Raw genomic sequence first — 25,339 nt, 5'->3', positions numbered from 1 at the left:
AAAATACACGCGCTATGTCATCACGTTCGTAATCGTTAGTGTTTGTAAGAGACTATTTCATATTTCGTTGCAACTGATTGACAAATTGCCCTACATCGACGTCGAGGAAACATCTCTACGGAAGAATTTCATGAATTTGAATATTTCATGTATTCTTTACTTATATCTCCTGTGCATAATGTTGACATAAAAGTAGTTTGTATTTTCTCTTTAACAAATACGTAAGAAACTATACTCATGTTGTATACATTGTGTCATCATATCAATCATTCATAATATATACACACATGTATGTGTTTGTGCATGATTAATTTCATCAAGCACAACCTTTAGTAGAATTTCTCAACCGGGAAATCCTGCAATGTTTACTAGTAATATTCAAATATGGTTATGATTACATACTGCTTGATAATTATAGAATTTGCAAAGTAATCTTTAGTATTGACAGATTGATCGATGATCTCACAGAAGCAATCCTTTGCAGAGTGCAGTAATAATATAAACTCGTCAAAACTATTCCGAGGGACTCGTGGAATTACAATGTATAGTACATGTTCTTCGTTGTTATATTACTGTCACTTTCGTGAATTGGTGTTAAATGCCACTCTGAGTGATGGCTTTCATGAAAGTAGGTATTGAAATATCCATAAAAGCATTTTGTTTTACGAGATAATGTGTGTTATCTTGTCATGGGACCTTTAAAGGAAACCAAAAACCCAAAGAGCAATGTGGATTGAGTGAAAGCAGCAACATCAGTAGAACACATCATTGAAAGTTTGAGGAAAATCGGACAATCGATGTAAAAGTTATGAATTTTTAAAGTTTTGGTGTTAGAACCACTGGATAAAGAGACTACTTGAGTTTATGGCGTCATGAATGTGTGGACAACAATATGAAGAAAATATAAAGAAAATTCAACATGCTTTCACTTTTCTAGCGTAATGAAAGAGCACTTCCCTAACCGCTTTCAGAAAGCAGGAGGAATAATATACTACAACGTACCTTTAACCCATGTCTGTATCAAGTTGATGGAATGTGTAACTTCCGTTTTAAAAAAATGAATTTTGTGGAATTCTCTTTATATTTTCTTTATATTGTTGTCCACACACGACGTCATGAACTCTTAAGTAGTCTACTTATCCAGTCATTACAACACCAAAACTTTAAAAATTAATAACGTTTGCATCGATTGTCCGATTTTCCACAAACTTTCACTGATGTGTTCTATAACTAATTTTGCTGCTCTCACTCAATCCACATTGCTCTTTGGGTTTTGGTTTCCTTTAAGTGTCATAAACCACAGACCTGCATGAACCAAGCCGACAAATCCATGCAGGGGGTAGGGAGAGAAAGAGATGGAGAGAGAGAGAGAGGGGGGGGGGGGGGGGGGAGTCCGTCCCAACTCTGTGTTCCATGGGTGCAGCAAGGTCTCTGTGAAAGAATTGAATAAATCGTTTATCGCATTTTGATTTACCTTGCGTCGATCAACAAGATTTGATGTGGCGCGGGGTAAATTTACGAGTCACTAGTTTGTGATTATGCTCTTGAAGGCACATTCAGGAGTTGAGTGAGAAAGGAGCGAAATGCATGCAGTTTCCGAAACAACAGAGGCGATTGTTCTATAAGATTTCGTTCACACAACGGGCAGACATAGTCCAAATTTACGGAGGATTTTACATTTTTAGTCCAGTCTCATTTTCTGTTTTTTCACTAATGGCTCAGTAGCAACACAAACAAAGTAAATCAACAGATGGTCGTCAAATTGCGAGAACAGTACAAAGTACAAAAACTAACGCTGCCATCACCAAACGAAATCAAAGCAAAATGAAACAAGCAAAAAAAAAAAATATCGGATTGTTAACACAAACCAGTAAGAAAATTATGCCATAAGAAAGGAGAGATATCAATAAATATTATAACATGTACTGCCTGGAGCTACAGCGCATTTCACTTCTTTTCTGTTGCAATGAAACGCAAAATGGAAAAGAAAACAAAACCCCGAAATGTTCTCGGCTAGATGGAAATTCGCTGCAAAGTTTACACTCGGGTGGAGGATTCACTTTAACCAAAATTTCTTCTGTTCAGACCGAAATGTCGTTTAAGTCTACTGTATAAGATTAGAACCAATTTTTCATTTCTAGGGCTGCAAAAACTGACTTTTCCCGATAACTTAATGAGGAGGTACGTTATGACATGCCATCGCATGAACAGGTTTAATCAGGGAGGAATGGTAGCGTTTAATCCAGCAGTTTGTTGACACGTTACCTCTTATAGTCTTGCTCGAAAACTCTCCCCCCCCCCCCCCCCATCATGTTATGAATTCTTACTAAAGAGAACGATGTGCTGTGAAAGAGAGATTGCAGAACCAATGGCTCGAGGTTTCATTTCATTATACCAGGGAGGTCCACCTCCCTGATTATACCCATATTGTCGTGGAAGTACATGTAGTATCCACTCTTGTGTCAGAATATGTTTACCTTTTTTGGCAGTCTATAGAGCAGATATCTGGATTGCAATAAATGATGGTAAAGGCCTCTTTGATAGTGTCTATCAATCAGCGTGAGTTGTAAATGTCTCTCACGTATTAGTGAATAAAATTTTCTATGAATGATAATTCACTAAAATGAGTTTTGAAACTTTGATGTAATGAAATTGTACACATTACGATGATCAAGCATAACAAGCACACGCGCACATATTAAAATATAATGTGATATGATATGTACATATTAATAAGTATACACGCGCTCACATGCCCACTCTAACACACACACACACACCAGCACACACAGCGCGATAGGAGGAAAGGTCCTGAAAAAGAAAAAAAAACTTTTTTCCCAGCAAGTATAGGAGCAATATGAAAGTGCCATGGATGAGAATAAGTTGTCACACACTCGCAAATATGACATGTGTTTCCGCGCACAAAAGCTTCATGTGTATAGCGACACTCCCCATGGTTGGGTGATAGAGCTCTCGACCAATATACAGCTTCAGCAAAAACGTACTGGTATCATGATCAAGCGTGTTGGAATGTGACCGCAAAAAGAGAGAGAGAAAACCCCGGTGACCGAGGCAAAGAGCGAGAAACAATAAGGAGAACGGATGAACACGATTTCATGTAATCGTCGTTTTGCTAGTCAGATCACACTCGAAACTAGCAATTTCGGTGTCTATAAAACGGAGATGGTGTCATGCCGACCAAGAAACCACGCTATGAAAGGAACCAGACTGAGATGAGGGCAAATTTCATACACACGCGATTGACCTCTTCGTTCTTGTCGATGTCGTCTGGACTTTGTAAACTTCGCGGTGTCGTCTGGTTTCCCGCGCCTTTGTTGTTGTACGACCGAGCCGTGACTCACGCGAGATTACTGCGTACAGACAATCAGCTGTGTGTGTAAATAGTGTCAATGCCCCCGCACCGTTCGCTTCATACTGTTCGCAGAAACGTCACCCGACCTACGCCTGAATGGAGTACTTCGTGGAAAAGTAGCAACTAGTTAAACATCCTTGATAAATTACGGTTGTATTAGGCTTCTCACTCTTGTAGCCAGTGGTTCACGTCATTGCACTGTCTTGTTGTGCACAGCGTTTAGATGCTCTGCAAACCAACGAGTCTTGGGTTCAATGCCTGAGAAGTGACAGTCACTGAAACCTAACTTGACACATATTGTTACAGCTGTAGTAGGAGGAATATGGAGACTAACTTACAAGCTACTGGAACCAATAGCTTTGCCCCATCAAAGGACAGGCGTATGAAAGAGCAGGTGTTTTGTGGTGTGGCGAGCCCTGAAGATCGGTGTGGGGCTGGGCCGGTAGGAGTTGAGCTCGGACTTACTGTTGGAGTCCAGTCGGCGTCAATGGGAGGTGATGTAGCATCCAGTTCCGTTCGAGATCTTCTCGCTGCTGCTCCGAGTAACAACGGAGGGAACAATGATTCGACCACGTACAGAGCTGACTCCTGTGGAACGTATCGGCAACACAACCTGCGACTGAGAAATCGCTTGAATCGGTGAGAAATTTACTTATCATACTGATTACTGTGCCATTTAGCTGTTTAGTGTAGAGTAAAGTCAGTTTAGTCAGTTAAAATTAGGCTGAAAGGTGATACCAGCTTTTCTCTTTTTTAAACAATTTCATTTGTGATCTGATCCCTATGTCCTACCACTTTTATTAATACAATGTATTCATTCTTCATTTATGAGATACTTGATTTGTCTGAGATCACTGCGTGCACTGACAACTCATGATATAAATATGTGCACCTACGCACCTATCCGAAAATTGTTTTGCTGCTGTTATTCTGGTCGTGTCAGATTTCGGTTCAGCTGATATACATGAGCTTACTCCTTGTAGTTGTACGATCGTGTCTGAGATTATTTTCTATATGAAATGATCAACATATTATTATCAAGAGGATGGACTGGATGATCAACATATCAAGAGGATGGACTGGACTGGGATGTCATTGTCGCCGGCCGCGATTTACAAGGATGCTAACGTGGCGAGTTTGCGTCATTTCAACGATTTATAATACACTATCCGATGATACACTGTCCATGTCCATGATACAATAATAATACCTCTTAGTAATAGTCGATTTTGAAATCTGCCAACATTACACAAAGGACACAAAGTGCACAGCCATGCATGGTGAACTTGTTTGAAATCGCAGACTCTATAAAGCAAGAATAAAGTTATGCTAAGTGCAGTATACCCGAGGCCGAGCATTCGAGACCGTCAACGGTCAAGATGACGTCACGAGTAGAGAATTCTGTGAAGTCCATGGTTTGTTCTCCTTGAAGTCATGGTGAAATACCCATACACGAAATGTTTTGTCCAACCTGTGTGCTGAGATTTTTTAGTCACCACGCACCTGTGTGATATTTGTGGAAGCCACAAGTTGAATCAAATATTTAGTTTTCTTGTTGATGTAGTTGATGATTTAGTTTTCATGTTGATGTATTAAGGATTTTTTTTTTCGTAGTTTAATGAAAAATCATTAAACTATTGCATTTCAAAAGTGAGTTAGTGGTCTTGGCCCTGCGACTTTCATGATAGATAACGTGCTCGTGAATGTATCTTCAAAACAAATGCTAACGGTCTACCTCATGACCTGTGCAGACTCTCCTTTCACTTCGGAAAAAACAGAAAACACTCAAAAGATACAAAAGAATGAGCTGAAATATCATCTTCGAGATTAAAAAAAAAAGTAACAACGGCAGTTACCAGTGAACATCGCGATGCTTTCACTCTGGGTATTGTTTTTGCTGGGTTTTTTTTTTTCTGATATCCGCGTCCACTTTGCAACAAGAATTCGTGTTCGGTGATATCTTTATTGCAGGCAGCATGTACGGTCAGTCGGTAATTAAACTGACGTCATGCACACATTGCACAACCAAGGTAGTAGATTTATTTGCTTAATGGTTGACTTGGTAAAAATCCTCTACGGGTACTGTGCGGAAGGGGGAGGGGGAGTGAACAAGGAATAAAGCGGAGCAAATGCCACTCAAAATCATTCATTATCTGGAATAATGTACTAGTAATCAAGTGAAACTTGTTTGCTAATGATATTTTTATGTACTTCAATGGATTATCAGAGAGACTGGATTGTTGAACTTTCACTGTCTTACGGATGCTGGCAATGTCTTCTTCAGGAATTTATTGAACTTTTATGGGCATAGATATAGGCCTAACAGTGCCTGCAGTTCAACTTGAGTCTTTAAGGAAAGGTTTTGCTCTTGGGCAGAAATGGCTTGTCTTTGCTTATCCAAAATTATTGACTCGCGACTATGCGATGGTTTCGTGAAATGACGAGCCTTTGTGCTGAATGATTCCTAGCATCCCCGGCTTCATAACCATCGATACGTCTTTTAAAAGTAAACCCATACGTGAGTCATTATTTCATTCTTCCTTTCTTTTTTTTTTCTTTTATAGCACATTGTGTAGATTTCAAAAGAGATAATGCCACGTGCTAGACACTTTCCTGATCTTTCTGGCAATCAGAATCAACTAGCGTGAAAATCAAATGAATGGCATACTGGTACTGTAGCATCACTATAGCACGCAGAGATCCATAGGGTGATACCAAAGTTGCTGGGGTTTTTTTACGTTCATTTTAGTATCTCTTTTTGTCGGTTTGTCCTTTAGTCTGTGCTCGTAATGTCTCGTTTACGAAAAAAAAGAAGAAGAAGAAAGGTTTACAAATTGATAATTCTTATTCATGAGATATTTTGTTGCATTATATTAATGTTGAAATATGGGCGTGTGATGTATGCAGTTGTCACCAGAGCACTCTATCAGCGGGTTTTCCGTCTAACTTTAGGTAAAGCCTGAATATTGAACTTTTTAATCTTTTCTCCATTCCAGGTCCGTATTGTATAAATATAACAATCTCGACATAATTATGCACTTTTCGTCCTTAGGTTGTAAGGTAAATATGGCTAATAACAAGGTATCCTTATCCGAATTAATGAAAAAAGTTTTTCTATGTTTAGTGTGTTTATTAATCCATGGTGTGCAAAATAAAAGGAAAAAGCACCCACATCAATGTTTGTGATCACCCTAATTTTCAAAACTATCTTGCCGCAATGAAATGTCGAGTTGACGCAAAGTAATCTCACAAAATGCAAGTGAAAGTCCTTTTTGCCTATTGAAAGATGGTATACGAGTGCATTGCCAGGGATCCTACTACTACCATTGGTCATCAAATTCCACGAATTGACCGCAATGCACAGGAGCAATTTCGAGCGCGTATCCGACGCTGTTTTTTTTTTTTTATTTCAGTGGTCAATTGACATTTCCACGTAGAGCTACAGGTGGTAAACATTTTTTTTTCCAAATCCCAATATCATTGGAAATCCTTCAAGCTGTACGAAAGATTTATTACTTATTGTGCGTCAATTTTATGTCCTTCAGTTGTAGCTGCCGGTCATTAGACCAAACCATTTGTGATCATGATTATAACAACCCTTTCAAAGAGAAGAAGTTATTTTCATACAAGTATACTAGTAAACGGATGTCCGTTACCAACTCAATAGTAGCGTCATAGACTTTTAGCACTCTATTAATTCAGATACTCGTTTATGGAGGTTGCACAACTTTAACTACCTGATACATGAAAGTGATGCATGTTTGCAGTGTATACTTTTGATCTTTACTTTTGAGCTGTAGAACTAAAACAGTGATACGACACTTTAATCAAGGCGGTAAAAGATTGGGAGCATGTTATTTTTAACTTACCAGGCGACTCTTAATCATTTCTGCATCACGTGATATGCGATAATTTGATACTCATCATCATTATCACAAAGATGCACCGCCACTGCAAGAAATCCAAGATGCCAGGCCAGGAATCTGTCTTCAAATAAAACACAGACAACTGAAATACATTGTACAGTAATTCTAGTTGCTATTCGTTCTTATAACCAGAGAGCAAATACGTCGTGGCGGCGATTTTTTTTTTCTTCGTGACATTTACCTCACAGGGGAAAATGTGCGCAGATATAAAATATTTTCGAAAGTTACACACCGCAGGTTTGCCTCCCCAGGTCACGATCCGGAATCTGCGATAGACCCACGAGTTTTCCCCCACAACATGAACCTGTTTTGTCTCGAAATCTGTGTAACGTCACGCACAAAGAAAATGAAATTGATATGGGGAGAGTGTTGAGGAATGCCTGCCATCTTGTCTCACTGTTAGGCGTTTTAAACAATCCAGCTACATTATTTCTGTCACACACACACACACACACACACACAAACTTGACTGTTCGTTTATCCTGTTGGTTTTTTTTTTTGATATTATACTAAATCCACGTTCCCTATCGCCAACTTCACTACACACATATACACACACTCACACGCACACACACATACTGTACTCACGTATGATAGTGATGGAGCACGCCGAACAATCGATTTATGAAAGAAAAACACGTAATAATCGATAACCACCTGTTCACGGGTTGTTAACGACATTTACAGAATGCTTTTGCTTATAAACTACTTTTCAGCTGCTATACACGTGCTGCCCCCGTCTTCTAAATTTTAGCCTGCCTCACTAAAAAAAGAAAAATAAGCAAAACAAAACAACACACTGAGAAGTTAGCAAAGGTTGTCAGACATACTATATTTAATTATAAATGAATGAATGAATAAATAAATAAATAAATGAATGTCACGACTTCAAAAGGATGAAGTTCGTGCTGATTTGCAAAGACGAGGTGGAGTAAATCTGTCATCACAAAGCATTCATTATAAAAATAATTATTAAAGCTTATCAATAGTACACGTTCACTTTGTGCAACGAAACCTAAATATAATAGTTGCGTTTACATAAATTATGTGTCTTCTATATATCTGGCTCATGTTGGTACTCGGGGGATTAGTGCGAGTGAAAATATCGTATGCATTTATGATGCTACGTGTTGTTTGTTATAGGTCCATGGTAATACCAAGGAGTTATCGTTTATATAACTCCTTGGTGAATAAGATTTCTCTACGTTATGCACGGAGTTTGTCCAATGGCATCGTCCAATATGAAGATAAAACGGATGTGACTGTGATCGCCATTGCAGTTTCTTGGAAAGCGCCCTCAGGTGAAATCCAATTATCAATTACTTAAAAGCTGTCAGTAAACATGTAGTTGTTTTCAGTGGTTCATTCTTTAGTTAACAAAGGAAAGACAAGATAATTCATTGACTTTGAGGGTATAGACCACAACCATACAAGCAGTCGTCAATTCAATTTTTAGGACAAGATGTCAACCAGCTTTTCAGAAAAATAAACATGGACAACGGAATGCAGTGTCTCATAGCACGACTAGATAGGGGAGCATTTCATGAAGCGTTCTGTCATATTTTTTTTTTCTGACAAACTGTTATAAGCTACTGAAATCCTTGCATCTTATTGGCTGAGAGCAAGTTTGTCGGACAAAACGCTTCATGAAATGCCCCCCCCCCCCCCCCCCACCCCCAATGTGGCATCCGCCTCCCTGGTTCGGCGATGACCAAATTACAATGTTTCTCTATCAGGGGAAGACACATTGATATGAACTCTCTGACTTACTTGGATTCCGTTCAGTCTTGAAGATAGACTACTCTTTTCGTACGAGGTCCCTTCACTTCTGCTGAGCCCATGTCTGCAACAACTTGTACGAAGTACCCCACGACGAAGACCTTGCGGGATTTATATGTAGAATCTAGTTTCGTTTCTCTACTTCGACCACAAAATATTCCTTGGTACGCAGACTTCCTTGGCTAGCGTTTGATGGGGGTATTATCCTGTCACCTCCCTGGTAGAAACCCATTCTTCGGGGCGTGGCACCCTGCTGCTTCACAGACACAAAGAGGGAAACAAATTGTATTCTTAACATGCACCAGAGAGGTTTCATACATGTGTACGTTACCTATATACGCTTGTCGACCGTACAGCCGTGGAGGTGGAAGAATCTGATCTACTCCCATATATATTTCAAATTTCACATCGGTCATTTTTCAGTGTAACAGAATAATGATAACAGGTATAGGTGTCTGTCTTTCCACACCTCCCTGATGATATTATCACACAGGCCTCGCATGTTTTGCGAAATTTGAATATTGAATATAATTCTACATTTCATTCGTTAAGAATGTCTGATGAATAATACAGTCATAGACCCAGTTTATGATCAGCGGACAGGGCAACAATCGTGCTGTTCCAGCTTCAATGCCTCGTTACTTCAATTTTCGCTTTGGAGAAAAGATATAGTATGCAAGGCAAACAGTAAATTTTATTCTGCCATACGAATGAGAAGTGTTTCCGTAAAGAGAAACGTAAGCTTCCCATTCTATGGTAGGGTATCAGCGGGTCTAAAACTGTTCCAACTTTTTGTGGTTATCGCCCTTTTGGCTCAATACCGACGATCTGAAATAAAGGTAAGTGGCATGACTAGCCGACATTGCTGTCTATTATATATCTACCTATATCTACAGCGGCCTCTCAATTGATAACAGAAAAATTGGCCTTTTTAAACAGGTGACCGCTACAGCCAGGATACCTGTTTGACTTTTCACGCCTCTTGCATTCTTTTTATACACGCGTGCAACGATGTGTCGTCAACAGCCCGTGTTTGCAGGTGGCCGCTTCATACAAAGAGATGGCCGCTGAGGCACGTTTATGTGTCTTCCGCTATGGAAGATTTCAGAGCTACTTTTTCCAACATTCACAAGCAAGATCGTGTTGGAAATTGTCGAGATACAGGTGTATGTAAAATACTCATACGTTAATAATCATTAGATGCACATTTGAACAAAATTGTCGAATGAAAATTAAACGAATCCATTCCATATTTATTTGATATCATTTCAACAGAAGCCTGTACCCGTCTCTGATGTCAAACAGAGCGCGCCGTAAGCGGCAGACCATGCAAGACATGACGAAGCCTTTGAAGCAATGGTTGTATAACCACAGGGACTACCCCTACCCCAACAAGAGGGAGAAACTACTCCTTTCGCTCAACTCAAAGATGACACTTGTACAGGTTTGTGAATTCTTCGGTTATCACAAGTCATGATAATAGTCACTTATGATATTGATAATTTTGGACCTATGCTGTACGTGACGCAGTGATTGTACCGAGGGGATGGTACCAGTGTAAAGACGTCGGGACTTTAACAGGGCGGTTCCATGACATGGTTTGCTCCTACAACAATTACTCCCGTGAAATATCTGCACGTTAAGCCAAACATAAAACCTATCCACAAACATAACCATAACCCTAATCATAAACCTCACATCAAACTAAACCTAAAACCCTAACACAACCCTAACCCTAACCCTATGTCCTTGGACAAAATAGAACCGGAGCTATTGTCGCTGGAGCAATTATTAATACGTCCTGTCACCAACGGCTCTGCAGCAGGGCATGTGACACCGCCCTCTACAGTTTGTCACCGATGATGATCACAACAGTCTTTCTCACATCAGTTTGTAAATCAAGTAAAGAATCGTATGAAATTGAGTTGAGCTTACTTTGAAACTTCTTGTGACTGTCATTTTATTTTTGTAAAGAATTTGATGATGGTTTTTATTAAAGGATCAGCTAATGTAGTTTACGTCATGAGGCATCAAGATTGTCCTTGTAGCTTTTTTCCACAGCGCGCGTCAACAAAGTTGGCGTGCATTTCGATGTAAGATACCATGTAACCTCCGAAGTTTATTCACTCGTTATGTTTTTGGTATTGTTTTCAACCAGGTATCCAACTGGTTCGCTAATGCCCGTCGTCGAATGAAGAACACCGTTGGCAGACCGTGGCTAACATGGGAGCAGCGAATCAGACAGTATGACAACCACGTGACAGGAAACGCGGAAAGACTCAGTGTCAGTTCCAGGGAAACGGCGACAGGTTCGTATAGTTTCGCGAAGTCTGACGTCATCACCTTATGGGCTCACTCATTTCTTCTCCTCACTGTAATGTTGTAGCCAAAATTCTTAGAATTTGAATTTAGAAGGGTGCAGTATATGATCCTTTATTAACGGGTTGGTAGAATGTTTTTGTAGTGATCTGTTCCAATACTTCTGCCTACAGGGTAAAGCGAGTGTGGTTAATCTTGTCACTTAATATTCCTGAGTTTCTTTTATTGCTGGTTGCATATACATGTATGTGTTATGTCACCATGTAGTGAACTACGACAACATTGTCAAACAAAGATATGTACGAGTTTTTATTTCCAGCTTGGAATTTTATCATTTTCTGACATGGGAAATTTGTTTTATAACAATTGCAATATGGCTATACATGACATTGTATCTGCATAATAGTTGCTCAGACATGAGCCTCGCTTGCAAGTTATCATTAAGCAATGTAATCAACGGAATGTAGAAAGATATTTTCTCTTTTTTTTTTTTTTTTTTTTCATTTGACAGAGGATGATTTCCATCCCATGCTGGACACAGGATATGCAAATGTCATCTTAGACAACGATGATGACGTCAGGGATGACGAAGACAGCCGTGGTACTCGAACAACCTGGACGCACAACAGCAGCGCCACTGACGGCAAACACTCGCTCGCCACCACGCACAAGTTCAAGAACACCATTCTCCAGCGCTATCTGAATGACTCCTATGAGCACGCACGGAATTTGCAGAATGACGCGCACTGTCCTGCGCCGTCTGAAAGCGCGCGGAATGCGCATCCATCGCCAACAACGGACAATTTGAGCGACGCAGAGATCACAGCGGGTCAGTGCAGAGGTCAAAGGGTAAAGTTCACAGCATTGGATTCCGTGGGTTCCAACGAGTATGAATATCTCTCCTCGTCACCCGATTCGACCTCATCGATTTCCTGCCTTAGTTCTCGCCAACGTCATTCCTCTGAAGGTAAATAAAATTCACGTTCCTTCGTCCCTTCTGAAGAAAGAAGTGAAATATTCTGATAGGGAGAATCGAATATTTTTTTTTCTTCACTAAATTGAAATCGGCAAGAATGCGCCGTTCTGTTATTTTTTTTTAAAGTTGTTGGTTGCCAGTCGGTATTTTACTTCATTGAGATGCACGACCGTGGGATGATGAAGGTGAGAAACAACAACAACAACAAATGTTGTATCTTCAATGATTTTTTTAATGTAAAACAAGGGGGAATGCACATTTCATTCAAGGAAGCGACATTGATCCTCGCCTTATCTTGTCTTGTTCACAGAATACTCTCTTGCCTCGTCGTCAGATGACTGGACGTCGTTTTTGAAAGACGTTAAAAATCCAGAGTTCAAATGGTGAGTCCTTTATTCTTGTGTACTTTCTTCAAAATAAGCGATCTTTGTCGGTCTTTAACTTTGACACCATGCAATGTTACGATGTCTTGACAAAGATGCCTCGTTGAGTTATGAGAGTTTGTGCTCCGAATTTGAGCATCCAAGCAGAACGTGCTTATACGGTGGAAAAATATCACTGAATGTGGATGATTCTTCACTTTGCTTCCTCACAACAAAGTAGGAATAAACTCCGTAACATTTCTCAGGCAAGTTTGCATAATGTCGAAATATATCATTTGATATTATCATTATCCTTTGTGCAAACAAATGATATTTGTAGCAGAGGTGGGCCTGAACCTCCAGAGCTCTTTCATAAAATAAATACAGTGTATATAGATAAATAAATAGAATAAATAGATAAATAGGAAATAGATAAATGAATGAATAAATAAATGAATAAATAAATGAATACATAAATAAAGAGATAAAGAAAGAAGGAAATAAATAGATTGAAATAAACAATTGAATAAATAAATAAATTGTTTTTGTTTTATCAAAAGACGATTCTTAATTCAGCAATGTTTAGGAACAGTATCCTCAACAGGGAGGTGAATGAGGTTTTCCTTGCCCATGTGACCATGAATATTGATGAGTTGTATCAGGTAATGCATATTCATAAATGAATGATTGTTCGTGTCGTCTCTCTCCCTCTCACTTTCCCTCTGTCTTTACAGCAAGGAAGACGAGGAAACGTACTGGCAGGAGATAGTAGCAGCTGTTGCGCTCACCAACATGGCGCGTTCCCGACATCGAGGAAAGTAGTAGAAGCGCCCTCTGGTGTTCATTGTCACATTCTCGGCATCTTAGCCATGTTGCTATACTGGACTGATGTCTCTGTTAACAAACTTGAAGTCATGTCGGAGCTGTTTTGTCGGACTGTGGACGGACATTCAGACAGACGATGGCTTTAGCTGTTGCTTCAACCAGCAAAGATGTTTTCAGAATTTGTCACAACTCATGAAGGCCTTGGGACTGACAGTCCCCTTTTTCTTTGCTTAAAGCCACTTATACATGTATTTTCCTTCAAGTTAAGTTGTTTTGTCGTTGAGTAGTTAGCAGGAAACTGTAGAAGCTTTAAATCATCTAGTGTTCATCGCGTAGGAGTTATATTTATCATAGTTTCATTAGTGTTAGGTATCAGGCATACTTTATCTGTTGGAAGATGGCATTGAGGAATATTTAACATGTGTGTTTCCATATAAAGATGTATCCCAGGGTAATGCTTCAGTATACAAATAATGACTGCTATGAGGGGCACAGTTAAAATTATGGGCCCGAGGTGATGTGAAAACCGTAACTATGCCCGAAGCGAAGCTGAGGGCATGGTTATGGTTTTCACATCACCGAGGGCCTACATAATTTTAACTGTACCCCGAATATCAAGCAGTCATTATTTGTTTTATATACCGAAAATATAGATTTCGAAATATAGATACCGAAAATATAGATTCTAATCTCTTTTACAGCATTCGTAATCAGTGCTGATCGACAGCGCGGCGGTCGTATCATTGGTGCGTACACAGTGATCATCTATGTGTACATACAGTGTACGTGTACTACCGTAACAAAGTAACGGGGTTGCGACTGTCTCCAAACCAGTCCGCTAGTCTCTTTTACAGCACGCTGATCGAATGCGCGGCGGTTGTATCATTGGTGCGTACATAGAGCAATCTATGTGTACGGGGTCGCGACTGTCTCTAAAACCTATTTACTAACTGTGCCCGGGCCCCGGTCACAGTAACTAAAAAATAGGGCACAGTTATTTTCATGACTCCCCTTTTAACCAATCAGATGAGAGGATTCTGGAAATGAGGTATATAATATGTGATGAAGGCACATTCAATTAGCGCATGGAAACTGCAGCGATGTAAACAGAAAATTAGGACGTCTTGTATGAAACTCTCTACATGATGAAAAAACGTACTTCTCCATGAATGTTCTTGTCTGAGTATAGAATGGGTCATGTATCTCAAGTAATACCACGTAGAGGGCTCTTGTGATAAAGACGTTTGGGGTTTTCCCCCTTCTTTTGCAGGATAATCATGTAGGCCTACAGTGTATTGTCCTTTGTCGTTATGATCAGTATTACTTTTGCTGTAATGGCTAAGATTTAGAAAATCCATGCTAAAGTAAAACATCATTGATTTCCGAGCAATGAGACTTATAATAGCTGAAGGCATTTCGCGTTTTGTCTTGACAGACTTCCGATTGTGCTGTTAAAATGGGATTCTTTCTCATCAAATTGCTGTTGCTGTCGTTCAATATGTGACCCTTAAAACACACTGGACGTACGATGGGAAAGTTATTAATGGTTGAAGGAGAGTACAATCTTTACACCACGACTGATTATCTCAATTGTCTTGTGGATAATCTTGATAATCGGATTCTTAACGCTCCTTTTCGGTGACACAAAGAAACTACTGTACGTGTCCCCCCCCCCCCGCAGTCTTTACAGTAATAAAATATGTCATGAAAGAGGTATAAAAGGAAAGAATAAAAGAGAAAAATTCGACTGAACAATTCTCTTTGCGAATACCAAAAGCTGGTGATCACATAAAGTATGTGCCTGCGAAAGTGTCACAAATGTTAGGCTTTGAACAGGAACTGTAATCAGATAAAAAGTTTACAACCTCCATCCGTAACGGTCATAGCTTTATGTCCTAGTGCAATTGTTGAAACCGTGGATACTTCTGGTCCTATCAGATGAGTATTGGGTACTGGGAGTGGGGAGACATTTTGTTTGTTTGTTTTGTTTTGTTTTGTTTGTTGTTTTTTTTTTTACAGTACTGGTATGATAAGCTTGTACAGTTTGAAGTTTTTTCTGTATTTTTAGATATATTTTTGTAACGATTTCTTTGATGTTCTCGGAAAGAAATTTACACAACGAAATTACCTTTAATAGCATCACATGAAAGTGAAAATTGCAAGAAATAGGAGGAGACATTTCAAAGGTTGTCTAGAAAACACTGCAAAACAACAACAAAAAACACACACAAACACGGAACGCCATCAAAATACGAAATGTGACTGAACGAAAAAAACACGCTCTTATTGTGAATGGTTTGAATTAACCACGAAGCGTATTAATATGTCCTGCAAAATCTTTTAAACGTCAAACCGAGTTCAGTCAACACATCAAAATCAAACAGCCAGGATGGAAAAAACTTTCATGGAAATCAGGCATGAAGTGAGAAAATTATTGAATCTTAATGTTTGCACGTTTTAATGAAAGTTAAACGAGGTGGAGGTGTCACTGCCTCGCATCACTCTCCCATTGGTTTGTGGACAAAACTTCGTAAATATACAAGTGTTTTTCCCCCCTCGATGTACATGTACTGTATAGTCACCACTTGCAATGGTTTGATGCGAAGACTACATTTTCCTAAATTTGTGAAGCGATTTCGTAGTCTCCTTGTTATCCGTACTGTATTTGTTGTTGCGACAAAATGTCACTAAAATGTCACTAAAATGTAACAGTCCCAAAGCTTTTTATTAAAGACCGATTTTTGATAACACTTGTTCGATTGATTCTACTTAACTCATTCAAGTTCAGTCGAATATGGAGTGGAATTACGTTAAATAAGTCATAGCAAAAGTCTGGAAGCTTAGTCTCAGTAAAGAAGGATCTTGACGAGGTAAGAACAAAATGCATTATTATGCAACTGATCAGGAGATCGTTGGTTCGAATCCAGCCTGAGTATTCATACCCATGATTTTTTTTTTCTCATCATGGCTACTTCTACTTGAACACTGAATAATCGGTGCCTATTTCCGTCGAGGTAGGGCATTTTGTCCATCAGTTGCAATAAAACAACTCGACGAAAGAATCCATTAATTTGAATAAGGAAAATGCAATTAGTATTATTGTTCTGGTTTTCATAGTTGTTCGTATGTATTTATGTATGCACTTGTTGGATCGTTGTGATGGCAGGCAGGTTCTCCCCCTCCCCTCCCCACCCCCCCCCCCAAAAAAAAAAAAGAAAACCAAACAACAACAAAAGACTACATCCATCCTAGATAAAAGACAACGATCAATTAAGGTGCAGAATATACGTTTTACTGGATGAAAAAAAAAAAAAGGAGTTTATTCTGTTATCACAAGCATGATCACCATCATAAACATAACACGAACAATCTTTGTACGGTTGTACCTGTTGCGACTTGCTGACTTGGCCAGGGCGATATTGAGTGAATATACTTCCTCGTATCCTCAGATGGGGTACACTGATACGAAGTAGGCCCCTACCATATCTGGACACTGTATCCATTGGCCCACTCACGCTGTACAATCAAGTGAAGTCGCCTCACCGCCATCTTACCAGGCACACTCTAAATGGGGATTTGCACGCATCTTCCAGCGGAGACTGTCACCGAGACCATGTGATGTCGTGAATTCCGTACACGTAAATGGGCGATGTGCGTGGTAAGATGGCGGCGCGGTGGCTTCAAAGCGATTGGCCCATGAGATATCCAGATATCTCCTAGGAGATCAGTGAGCTGGTACCAAATCAAATGCCGGCCACTCATTGGCCAACATCGCCCCTCATAGACGTTTGGGGCCAGTCAATTTGACGCAAATGCGCATTGCGCTACAGATTTGAGGAGTTGCGTACTCGCAAATGATCTGTGTAGCTCTATAGAAATTTCAAATATAAATGAAACAATTATGATTTAAAGATATAATTTACGTCTTTTTATCTGTAAATCATTATTGACGAAATAGGACCTACATGTTTATTATTTATCAAATAATAGCTGAAGTTCTTTGTACCTGAAAAGAAATCTCAGAGATCAAGTCATCTCATCATGACCTTATTGACACTTTAGTAAGATAAATAAATGAGTATGATTGTCTACTTGTAATAGAGGAACGCATTATTTGCCATTCATGACCGTCACCATAGAAACACAATTAGAATCACAATTACAATCACACAGAGTTATTGCAGAGAAACCCGTGCATTTTCAGCTTAAACAAGTTTCCCTTTTTATCATCACCAGTCATATTTGGAAAGACTTGAAGCTGAATAGCTCTTGTCACTGCACAGGCTAAAATTTTCAGGTCTCGTACCGTCAGAAATTTAATATCTTACATAAAGACACGTGTTAGAAACAGAAAAACCCACATGACATACAAAAGAAAATCAATGTTATTCTTTTTTTTTTCACTTCAAGTTATACATCTTTAAAGTTAACTACCCCTTTTCACGCCAATTCTAAGGTTTGAAAGAGGATTTTTTTCCCCTTGAACTTTCATCAGAGGTCCTTGAAGAAAGACTGGTCTCACAGCTCAATATTCGCACGTGTTTCCTTGATCAAAAAAAACATAGATAAACATAAAAAATTATACATTGTACTTGAGATAATAATGATTTGAGAGTTAATGTGTCTATCTCGCAAGGCGGTGCATTCTTTCTGGGAATGCAATAAGTGCGTGACAATGTAGGACACGTACATGTATTATAAATATTGCCATACACGTAGTGTACACAATTGCGTAATAATATATCTCTATTAACTTCAAGATTATCAAACGCAGATGAATTACGAAATTTGTAACGTATCCCTTGATTGACAAATTTCTCTATTTTCCACGGATTTATTGAATTTAACCACTTCCATGTGATCTTCCTCTAATCAAAGTATAATTAAGTAAAATTCAAAGTTGCCAATTTAATGCTTAACAAGAGCACAATTTCTACAATAAACTTACCCTGCAACTTTATAGGTTGATATATATACGCTACATCGTGCTAGCAATGGCAGCGGATATGTTACCATAAGAACGCATATTTAGTTGTTAAACAGTCTTTCTATAAGCAGCCCACAACATCGTGTAATGATTTTATGCCGTTTGGATACTTCGGCAGACTACTGACGCAGCAAAACTTTATGGCAAGAAACAATACGCTGCATTTGGATATCACAAGACAGACTAACAGACAGTTAAGTTGTCGATGTGGACATGATCGTATTCGAACTCTTCCCGTTCACGTTTCCAAACAATCAACACAGAATAAAGGCAACTTCTTTATAGCATTTGCTTTACAACAGTACGCGCTTCTAGAGCTCTGCAGGTTATTGGTATAGTCACGCTACTGGGCCGGATGCATAAACGCTAGCAATTGCTTGTGCTAGCCTTTTACTCGAATCCGTATGCATAAAAACAAGCAAATGCTTGCGAGCAGAAGCTCTTGCTAGCAAGTACAAGCAAATGCTTGCAGTCCGCAAGCAATTGCTTAGAGACCAAACATTTGCTTAAAAACGTATGCATAAAACATACCTTTTGCTAGTTCTTGCTAGCAATTGCTTATGATTTTCCAAGCTCTGTAAAATGAGCTTGAGCTTTTGCTTATCTGGGACGTTCCCTTTTGAGTATCATTTTCATATTCATGGAAGAAAGACAACAATTGTGAAGGAGTGGTATAAATCTACAAGAAATTACTCTTAAGTAGAGTAAGAAATTTTTCATTTCAACAACGGGAATGCCCAGTGGTTAGCACGCAAAATTTGATGAAAAACAGGTAGGATGTCTCACTTCGGTGGAGAGCAAGGAGACGTCTCTCCACGTGCGATCTTGCAGATGCGGGCTATTGTAAGCAGTGGTGGGAATCAGCCAGTAATACGAGTGTGTGTATAGTTGTGTGTGTGTGCGTCTGTGTGTGCATTTATGAGTGTCATTTCATAGCTCTTCTGCTATGTCAGGAAATGTTTCCGCACACACATGCCCTTTCAAATACATGCTGCCACACTCGCCTTTGTTCTTGTGTTCGCACAGGCGTGACGCTATTGTTCGAACCCTAAGCAATTGCTTGCTGAATGCAAGCAAAAGGTATGTGCACAAGCAAAAGATTATGCATATGTATTTAAGCAATTGCTTGAGCTACACCTTTTACTAGACGAGCTTGTGATTTTGCTTGAAGCAATTGCTTACAAGCAATTGCTTGTTTTATGCATTCGGCCCAATTATTATTGACATTAGGCACGTCCAGTGTGATGCAAACAATCCATGATTACTTTCCAGTGAAAAGATGCTCGACATTTTTTTTTCTTTTTGCGCATGCGCTCTGAAGCCATCATCTTGTCTCGGCTCTGGCTCTTTCAAAGAGAGAGAAAAAAATGCATATGACTTTTATCATACTAAACTTTGAGCCATACATAATACTGCATCTAGTAATAAGGCTTGATATCTTTAGCTTTCCAAAGAAAGAAAATACACCATCACAAGTTGCTGCTTTATTTCCACTATCTTTTCTTACGACGAAATATTTATTCTTTGACTTAAAGTAAGTATCATCTCTATTTTTGCAAGCACTAAAATCAATCTCAGCATGCATTGGTGCGCTCATATCAAATAGGCTAGTCGTACATTGGAAATTGACGCATTGCGCTGATCTCACTTGCAATGAATAAAAAAAGTACATGCATGTATTTTCAGCTTATGTCATGAATTTGAAAGTTTTCCACAGAAATTTGGCATACATCGGAACCTTAGAAACGTCAACCCAGCAAAATAATTCTCTTTTTAGAAAAGAACAGAACTGTAATGTAAACATCTTTTAGAATTGTTGCAAGAAAATGCGTTTGAATTAAATAAAATCTGGCTTTTTGTACCCAAAGAGCCAGAAGTCCCATTTGTAAATGTCCCATAGCTGGCGCAACTGTTGTAGCGTCACCTCCCCGTACGCGTCGTAAGTGTACTCGGAGCTGTTCGTAGGTCTGTCGTATTGACCGGGAAACCGAGAGGGCGCGTGGGTAAAATTCAGAAGTTTCTTCTGCAGGAAGCGGTAATCATTATCTATGGTTTCGATCTTGCCAACGAAGTCATAGCGGATCTGGCAAGGTGCGCATAGCCGGTACATAGGAGTCCAGTGCTCGTTGAAATCGCCTTCTCTCAGGTGCGACACGTACAGCACGAATTCGGGCCACGTGACGTTTTCGCCGCTCCGCAGTTCCTCTTCGGTCGCATTCGGCCGGTACTTGTGCATGATGTCGGCGGCGAAGCGGCGAAAGTAGATGCCGTTGGGGTTGTCGCGGTACTGCCAGAGCGACTCGAACTTGTCCTTGTACGCGGAGAGAAGCCGGATGAAAGGATTGCGGACGAAGGTGAACTTCCGGTAGCTGCGGAGAATCGGCTCCCGCTGTGACTCTGGGTACTCGTAGAGGGTGCGCAGCATTTTGTTGTGGTGCGCGTAATCTTTCGAGATGGACTCAACCTGGACCGAGTCGTTCGTTGCGGACATGAGCAGTCTCTTCCAACTGGTACAGCCCGCTTTGGGGATGGAGCAGTAGATCACTTTATCCTTCTCGTCCACGTACAGCGTTTTGAGAGTGACGTCGGATATTTTACTCAAGACTAGCTGTTCGTTCTCTCTGCACACCCTCTTGATCGTCGCTTTGCGGATATTTTGGTTGTCCTTCTCCTCCACGGGTACATCTTCCTCCTTTGCAACGATCTTGATGTCCTGTTATTCGAAAGAATAATTTTAGTTAAAAAGAAAACAAAACTTTTTGCGCCTTTCTCGAAAATTATCTTTTTTTTTAAATCGTACAGTGAAACCTATACGCAAGCAACTGGCATTTGACTGGTAAAGAGACCATGACTGCTAGCCTATCGCACAGATTTGCTAAACGTTCCCAAAGATCTGCATCCGCTTCTTTTGTGCTCGAATAAAGATGGAATATGACTCCAGCGTTCATAGCTTCATTGAAATCTTATGTGGGAGTGAATGATTTGAGCTACGACGGAGGAAACAAAGTGTATTTCGCTTCCACTGATCAGAAGGAAGGTATCTTAAACGACGGCACATCAACATAGCATTTCAAGGTATCAAAAAACAACAACACATAATCACCAACAGGCATGAGAACAAAAATAATCAAATTTAACTAAAATCATACAGAAACTGAAAGATATAACTATCTGAAAACGCTATAGCACATCATTCGTATTTCTAAACGTGTTAAGTTTGATACTTTCCTTCGAACGAAAAAGTGTACAAATTGTCTGAAGGTCTCGTTCAAAGGACACCTTGTCACTTCTACGTGGTAGGCCCCCATGAGAAAATTTAATAGTGTTTACTCATAAGAGGCTGCCTGGAGTAGATTAGACTGCATTAAATGAAGAGCTTGCTTCCAAAAGGCGCTTAATCCACTGAAAATGATGGATTTAGAGCCTTTTGGAAGCAAGCTCTTCAAATATGGACGACCAAATTGTAATGTTAAATAGCTATTCTTTGCCATGGAACTATACATACTATACAACCCTACAGGGCCCAAATTTAAAGGACAAGTTCACCTTCATAAACATAAGGATTGAGAGAATGTAGCAATATTAGTAGAACACATCATTGAAAGTTTGAGGAAAATCAGACAATCCGTTCAAAAGTTATGAATTTTTGAAGTTTTTGTGCAGTACCCGCTGGATGAGAAGACTACTGCAGTGTATGAATAACTTAGATGTCACATGCGTACAACAATATAAGGAAAATATAAAGAGAATTTCACAAAATTCCATCTTTTGAAAAAAGTACACATTCCCCTGACTCGTTACCGACAAATGTTATGGGTAATATTATTCCCCCTGCCTTTAGAAAGAGGCAAGTCAAGTGTTCTTTTATTTTGCGAAAAAAGTGAAAATATGTTGAATTTTCTTTTACATTTTCTTTATACTGTTGTACGCATATGACTCACAAGCTGTAGTAGTCTCCTCATCCAGCGGTTCCAACACAAAAATTTTAAAAATTCATAACTTTTGCATCGATTGTCCAATTCTCCTCAAACTTTCACTGATGTGTTCTACTAATATTGTTGCATTTTCTCAATCCTTATGTTTATGAAGGTGAACTTGTCCTTTAATATCTGTGAACACTGTGAGCAACTGAATGCCGAAGAATAAGGGAAAAGGAACACGAATATAAATACGAATAAGAAAACTACATCTTCAACATGTCCTTGGCCTCACCTCTGCTGGTATGGCCGAACAATCGTCGCCGTCACAGACACCGAACGGCAGACTGCTCTGGATTGCTCTGGAGACGTCCGGAACGGTGTTCCTCGAATCGCCGGTATACAGCAGGTTGTCCTTCCAGGAGTTGACTTCAGACAGAAACCGATACAAAAACAAATCATCCCTCGGTGAGAAGATAAGCTTAAAGATTTAAGCTGATAAACTGTACGCAGTTATTAGTAACATACCGGTCATCATAATCATTATTTTAGAGGTATAATATAAAATGAATTAATACAATATAAAATAATATGATATGATATAACATTTTTTTTTTCTGGAGGCGCACACAGTTATCAATTATTGTACCATTGTATCGCGTGTATTTTTCTTTTCTTTCCTTTTCTTTCCTCTTCTTTTGTTACTGTTAACGCTGATTTTGTTAATGTTATTGTGTTTTCTAGTCTATTTGTATGAGTAGCAAAAGTGCGCTTAGAAACGTCAGTATGAAGCGCCATATAAATGCAATTATTATTATAATATAATATAATATAATATAATATAATATAATATAATATAATACATTATATTATATCATATTATATAATAATAATAATAATAATAATAATAATAATAATAATAATAATGTCTTATTTACCCAGGGTAGCCTCTACAGTGTTACCACTGCTGTACCAGAGGGCCCTGCCATTATTAACCTAGCGTTGCCAGGTGCCCATTTATTATGTTTATACAACTGGGTCGAGAGGGACATCCTGGGTAAAGCATCTTGTCCAAGGACGTATGCACAGGGCGGGATTCGAACTCGGGTCCTCCGTTCGGGAGTCGGGAGTCGGGAGTCTTATCCAATATGCCACAGGGCCGTCACATATTACATCATATTGTATCATATCATATTATATTGGGATATTATATATATGTGTGTGTGTGTGCCTGTGCGTCTGCACTACCTATTGAAGAATGAGAATCGATAGACGTGTCACGGTTCAATCACCAGCCCTCGTTGACTGACTGCGTACATTCCGTGTATGTCTAAATAATTATTTGCAACTCGTTCGGCTTGCCGTGGGAGTGCTGAAGTACGTGCCGATTTCCCAGCGCAAAGAGAAGAAGAGTTTGACCTTTGACCACTCTTGCCCACGACTATGCTGACTGCGTGTTCCTGCAATTCTTTGTGATATTTGATGATTATTTATATTGTCCTTGCTGTTTGTGTAGGGGTGTGTGTGTGTGTGTGTGTGTGTGTGTGTGTGCGTGTGCGTGTGTGTGCCATAACGATAGCGAAGAGTGATCTTGAACTCGCGCAACACGTGTTTATTCCGTTCCAGGTCAGAAAATGATTGGTCGATAATACCTGTACAGTGGACATTCGCCATATGCATCGCTTGTTGATCTCGTAGCGGAATATATGTACTAGTATTATATATATATAGTGCCAGAGATAGTTTTCTGGGTCCCAAGCGTGCGCGGTGCCTCATTGTTGGTTTCATATATATTGAAAGAATATATACATAAAATATATATACATATATTATATTATATATATTTTTTTTTTGGGGGGGGGCATAACGTAGTGGTTATCGTTTATTCTTATTTGTCTTCTTCATTTGCTTGTATTTCTATTTTGATGTCGCATGTGAGGAAGGAAGGAGAAGGTGAAGTGTTAAAAACAATCATTTTTTGCTAATGCTTGATATCCAGAGTTTTGGGTCCATTACCGATGGATGTGTATCCCAAGGATCTATAAGATTCATGCCCACTCGAACAGACTCTTATTGCACAGTGCTTAGCAATGGTATTCAACATGTCGAGTCTGCAATGGCTTTATCACTTGCCATGAACAGTTGCAGTATTCTGTATTCAAACCGATTGTGAACAAGAAATGTACACCCACAGTCGAGATAGGTAGATCAGAAATTAACGTGTTCACAGCTTTATCACTATACAAGTCTATCACTATACATGTAGTATCAACGTTGCTCTCGATGTACCCCATTAACGTTCGAGATCTAGACATTTTCTCAAAATACTTTAATCAAGTCATTGTAAGTTTTTATGCGGGAAAAAAATAAGTATAGATGGGGCAGAATCACACAAACAGAAAACAGTCATGTTAAGAGATGGTTATGGCGAATATTGTGTACAAGTGCGGTGAGGATATAGGGAAATCAGTTGGTGAAGGTAATGTCGTACACTCACTAGCTATGTAGCTGCCGTGGTTGACGGTGCCGTACATGTAGCCGGCGATACAGGCTATAAAGAGCCCCGTCATGTAAAGGGCACTCTTCCCCGATTTCGTCACACCCGGCGTCATCTTGCATCTCTCGTTGACGACCTCGACGTTTCGGTTCATCGGGATGCTGGTGCTGCCGCATAGTGAGATCGTCCGCTGCCGACAACCACGGAGGAGAGCGGGGTCCCAGCGGCGATGATCCATGCGGCGACGGCTAAACCCTGCGAGAACGAAATGAAAGAGAAACGCCGCAAAGTGGACCACAATGAATTCAAACTGTGTCAAAAATTCAGATAACGCCCTCAAGGGGAATGTGCTTGTTTTTGCGGGGTCCCTTTAAGGCT

The 25,339-nt window shown here is 39.6% G+C and overlaps 2 protein-coding genes across 2 annotated transcripts; one reads left to right on the top strand and one right to left on the bottom strand.

Annotated features, from left to right (window-relative positions):
* Window positions 1-3,851: 3,851 nt before the first annotated feature.
* LOC139718471 (homeobox protein Mohawk-like) lies at window positions 3,852-13,557 on the top strand. The gene is made up of 6 exons (XM_071629943.1): window positions 3,852-4,012; window positions 10,354-10,522; window positions 11,237-11,387; window positions 11,909-12,364; window positions 12,684-12,756; window positions 13,470-13,557. Exons 1-6 carry the CDS (start codon window positions 3,861-3,863, stop codon window positions 13,555-13,557), a joined length of 1,089 nt encoding a protein of 362 aa, XP_071486044.1. The 5' UTR covers window positions 3,852-3,860.
* A 5,668-nt stretch (window positions 13,558-19,225) lies between these two features.
* On the bottom strand, window positions 19,226-25,094 carry LOC139718535 (carbohydrate sulfotransferase 11-like). Its single transcript, XM_071630007.1, has 3 exons — window positions 24,962-25,094; window positions 22,760-22,893; window positions 19,226-21,260 (listed from the first exon to the last, which is right to left on the bottom strand). Exons 1-3 carry the CDS (start codon window positions 25,074-25,076, stop codon window positions 20,385-20,387), a joined length of 1,125 nt encoding a protein of 374 aa, XP_071486108.1. The 5' UTR covers window positions 25,077-25,094; the 3' UTR covers window positions 19,226-20,384.
* Window positions 25,095-25,339: the final 245 nt, after the last annotated feature.

Source organism: Diadema antillarum, unplaced genomic scaffold, assembly GCF_040938485.1.
Source record: "Diadema antillarum isolate AM-2024a unplaced genomic scaffold, OU_Dant_1.0 scf00000095, whole genome shotgun sequence".
Lineage (NCBI taxonomy): Eukaryota > Metazoa > Echinodermata > Echinoidea > Diadematoida > Diadematidae > Diadema > Diadema antillarum.
The sequence above is the reverse complement of the archived record's forward strand: the minus strand, read 5'-3'. Positions and strand labels throughout refer to the sequence as shown.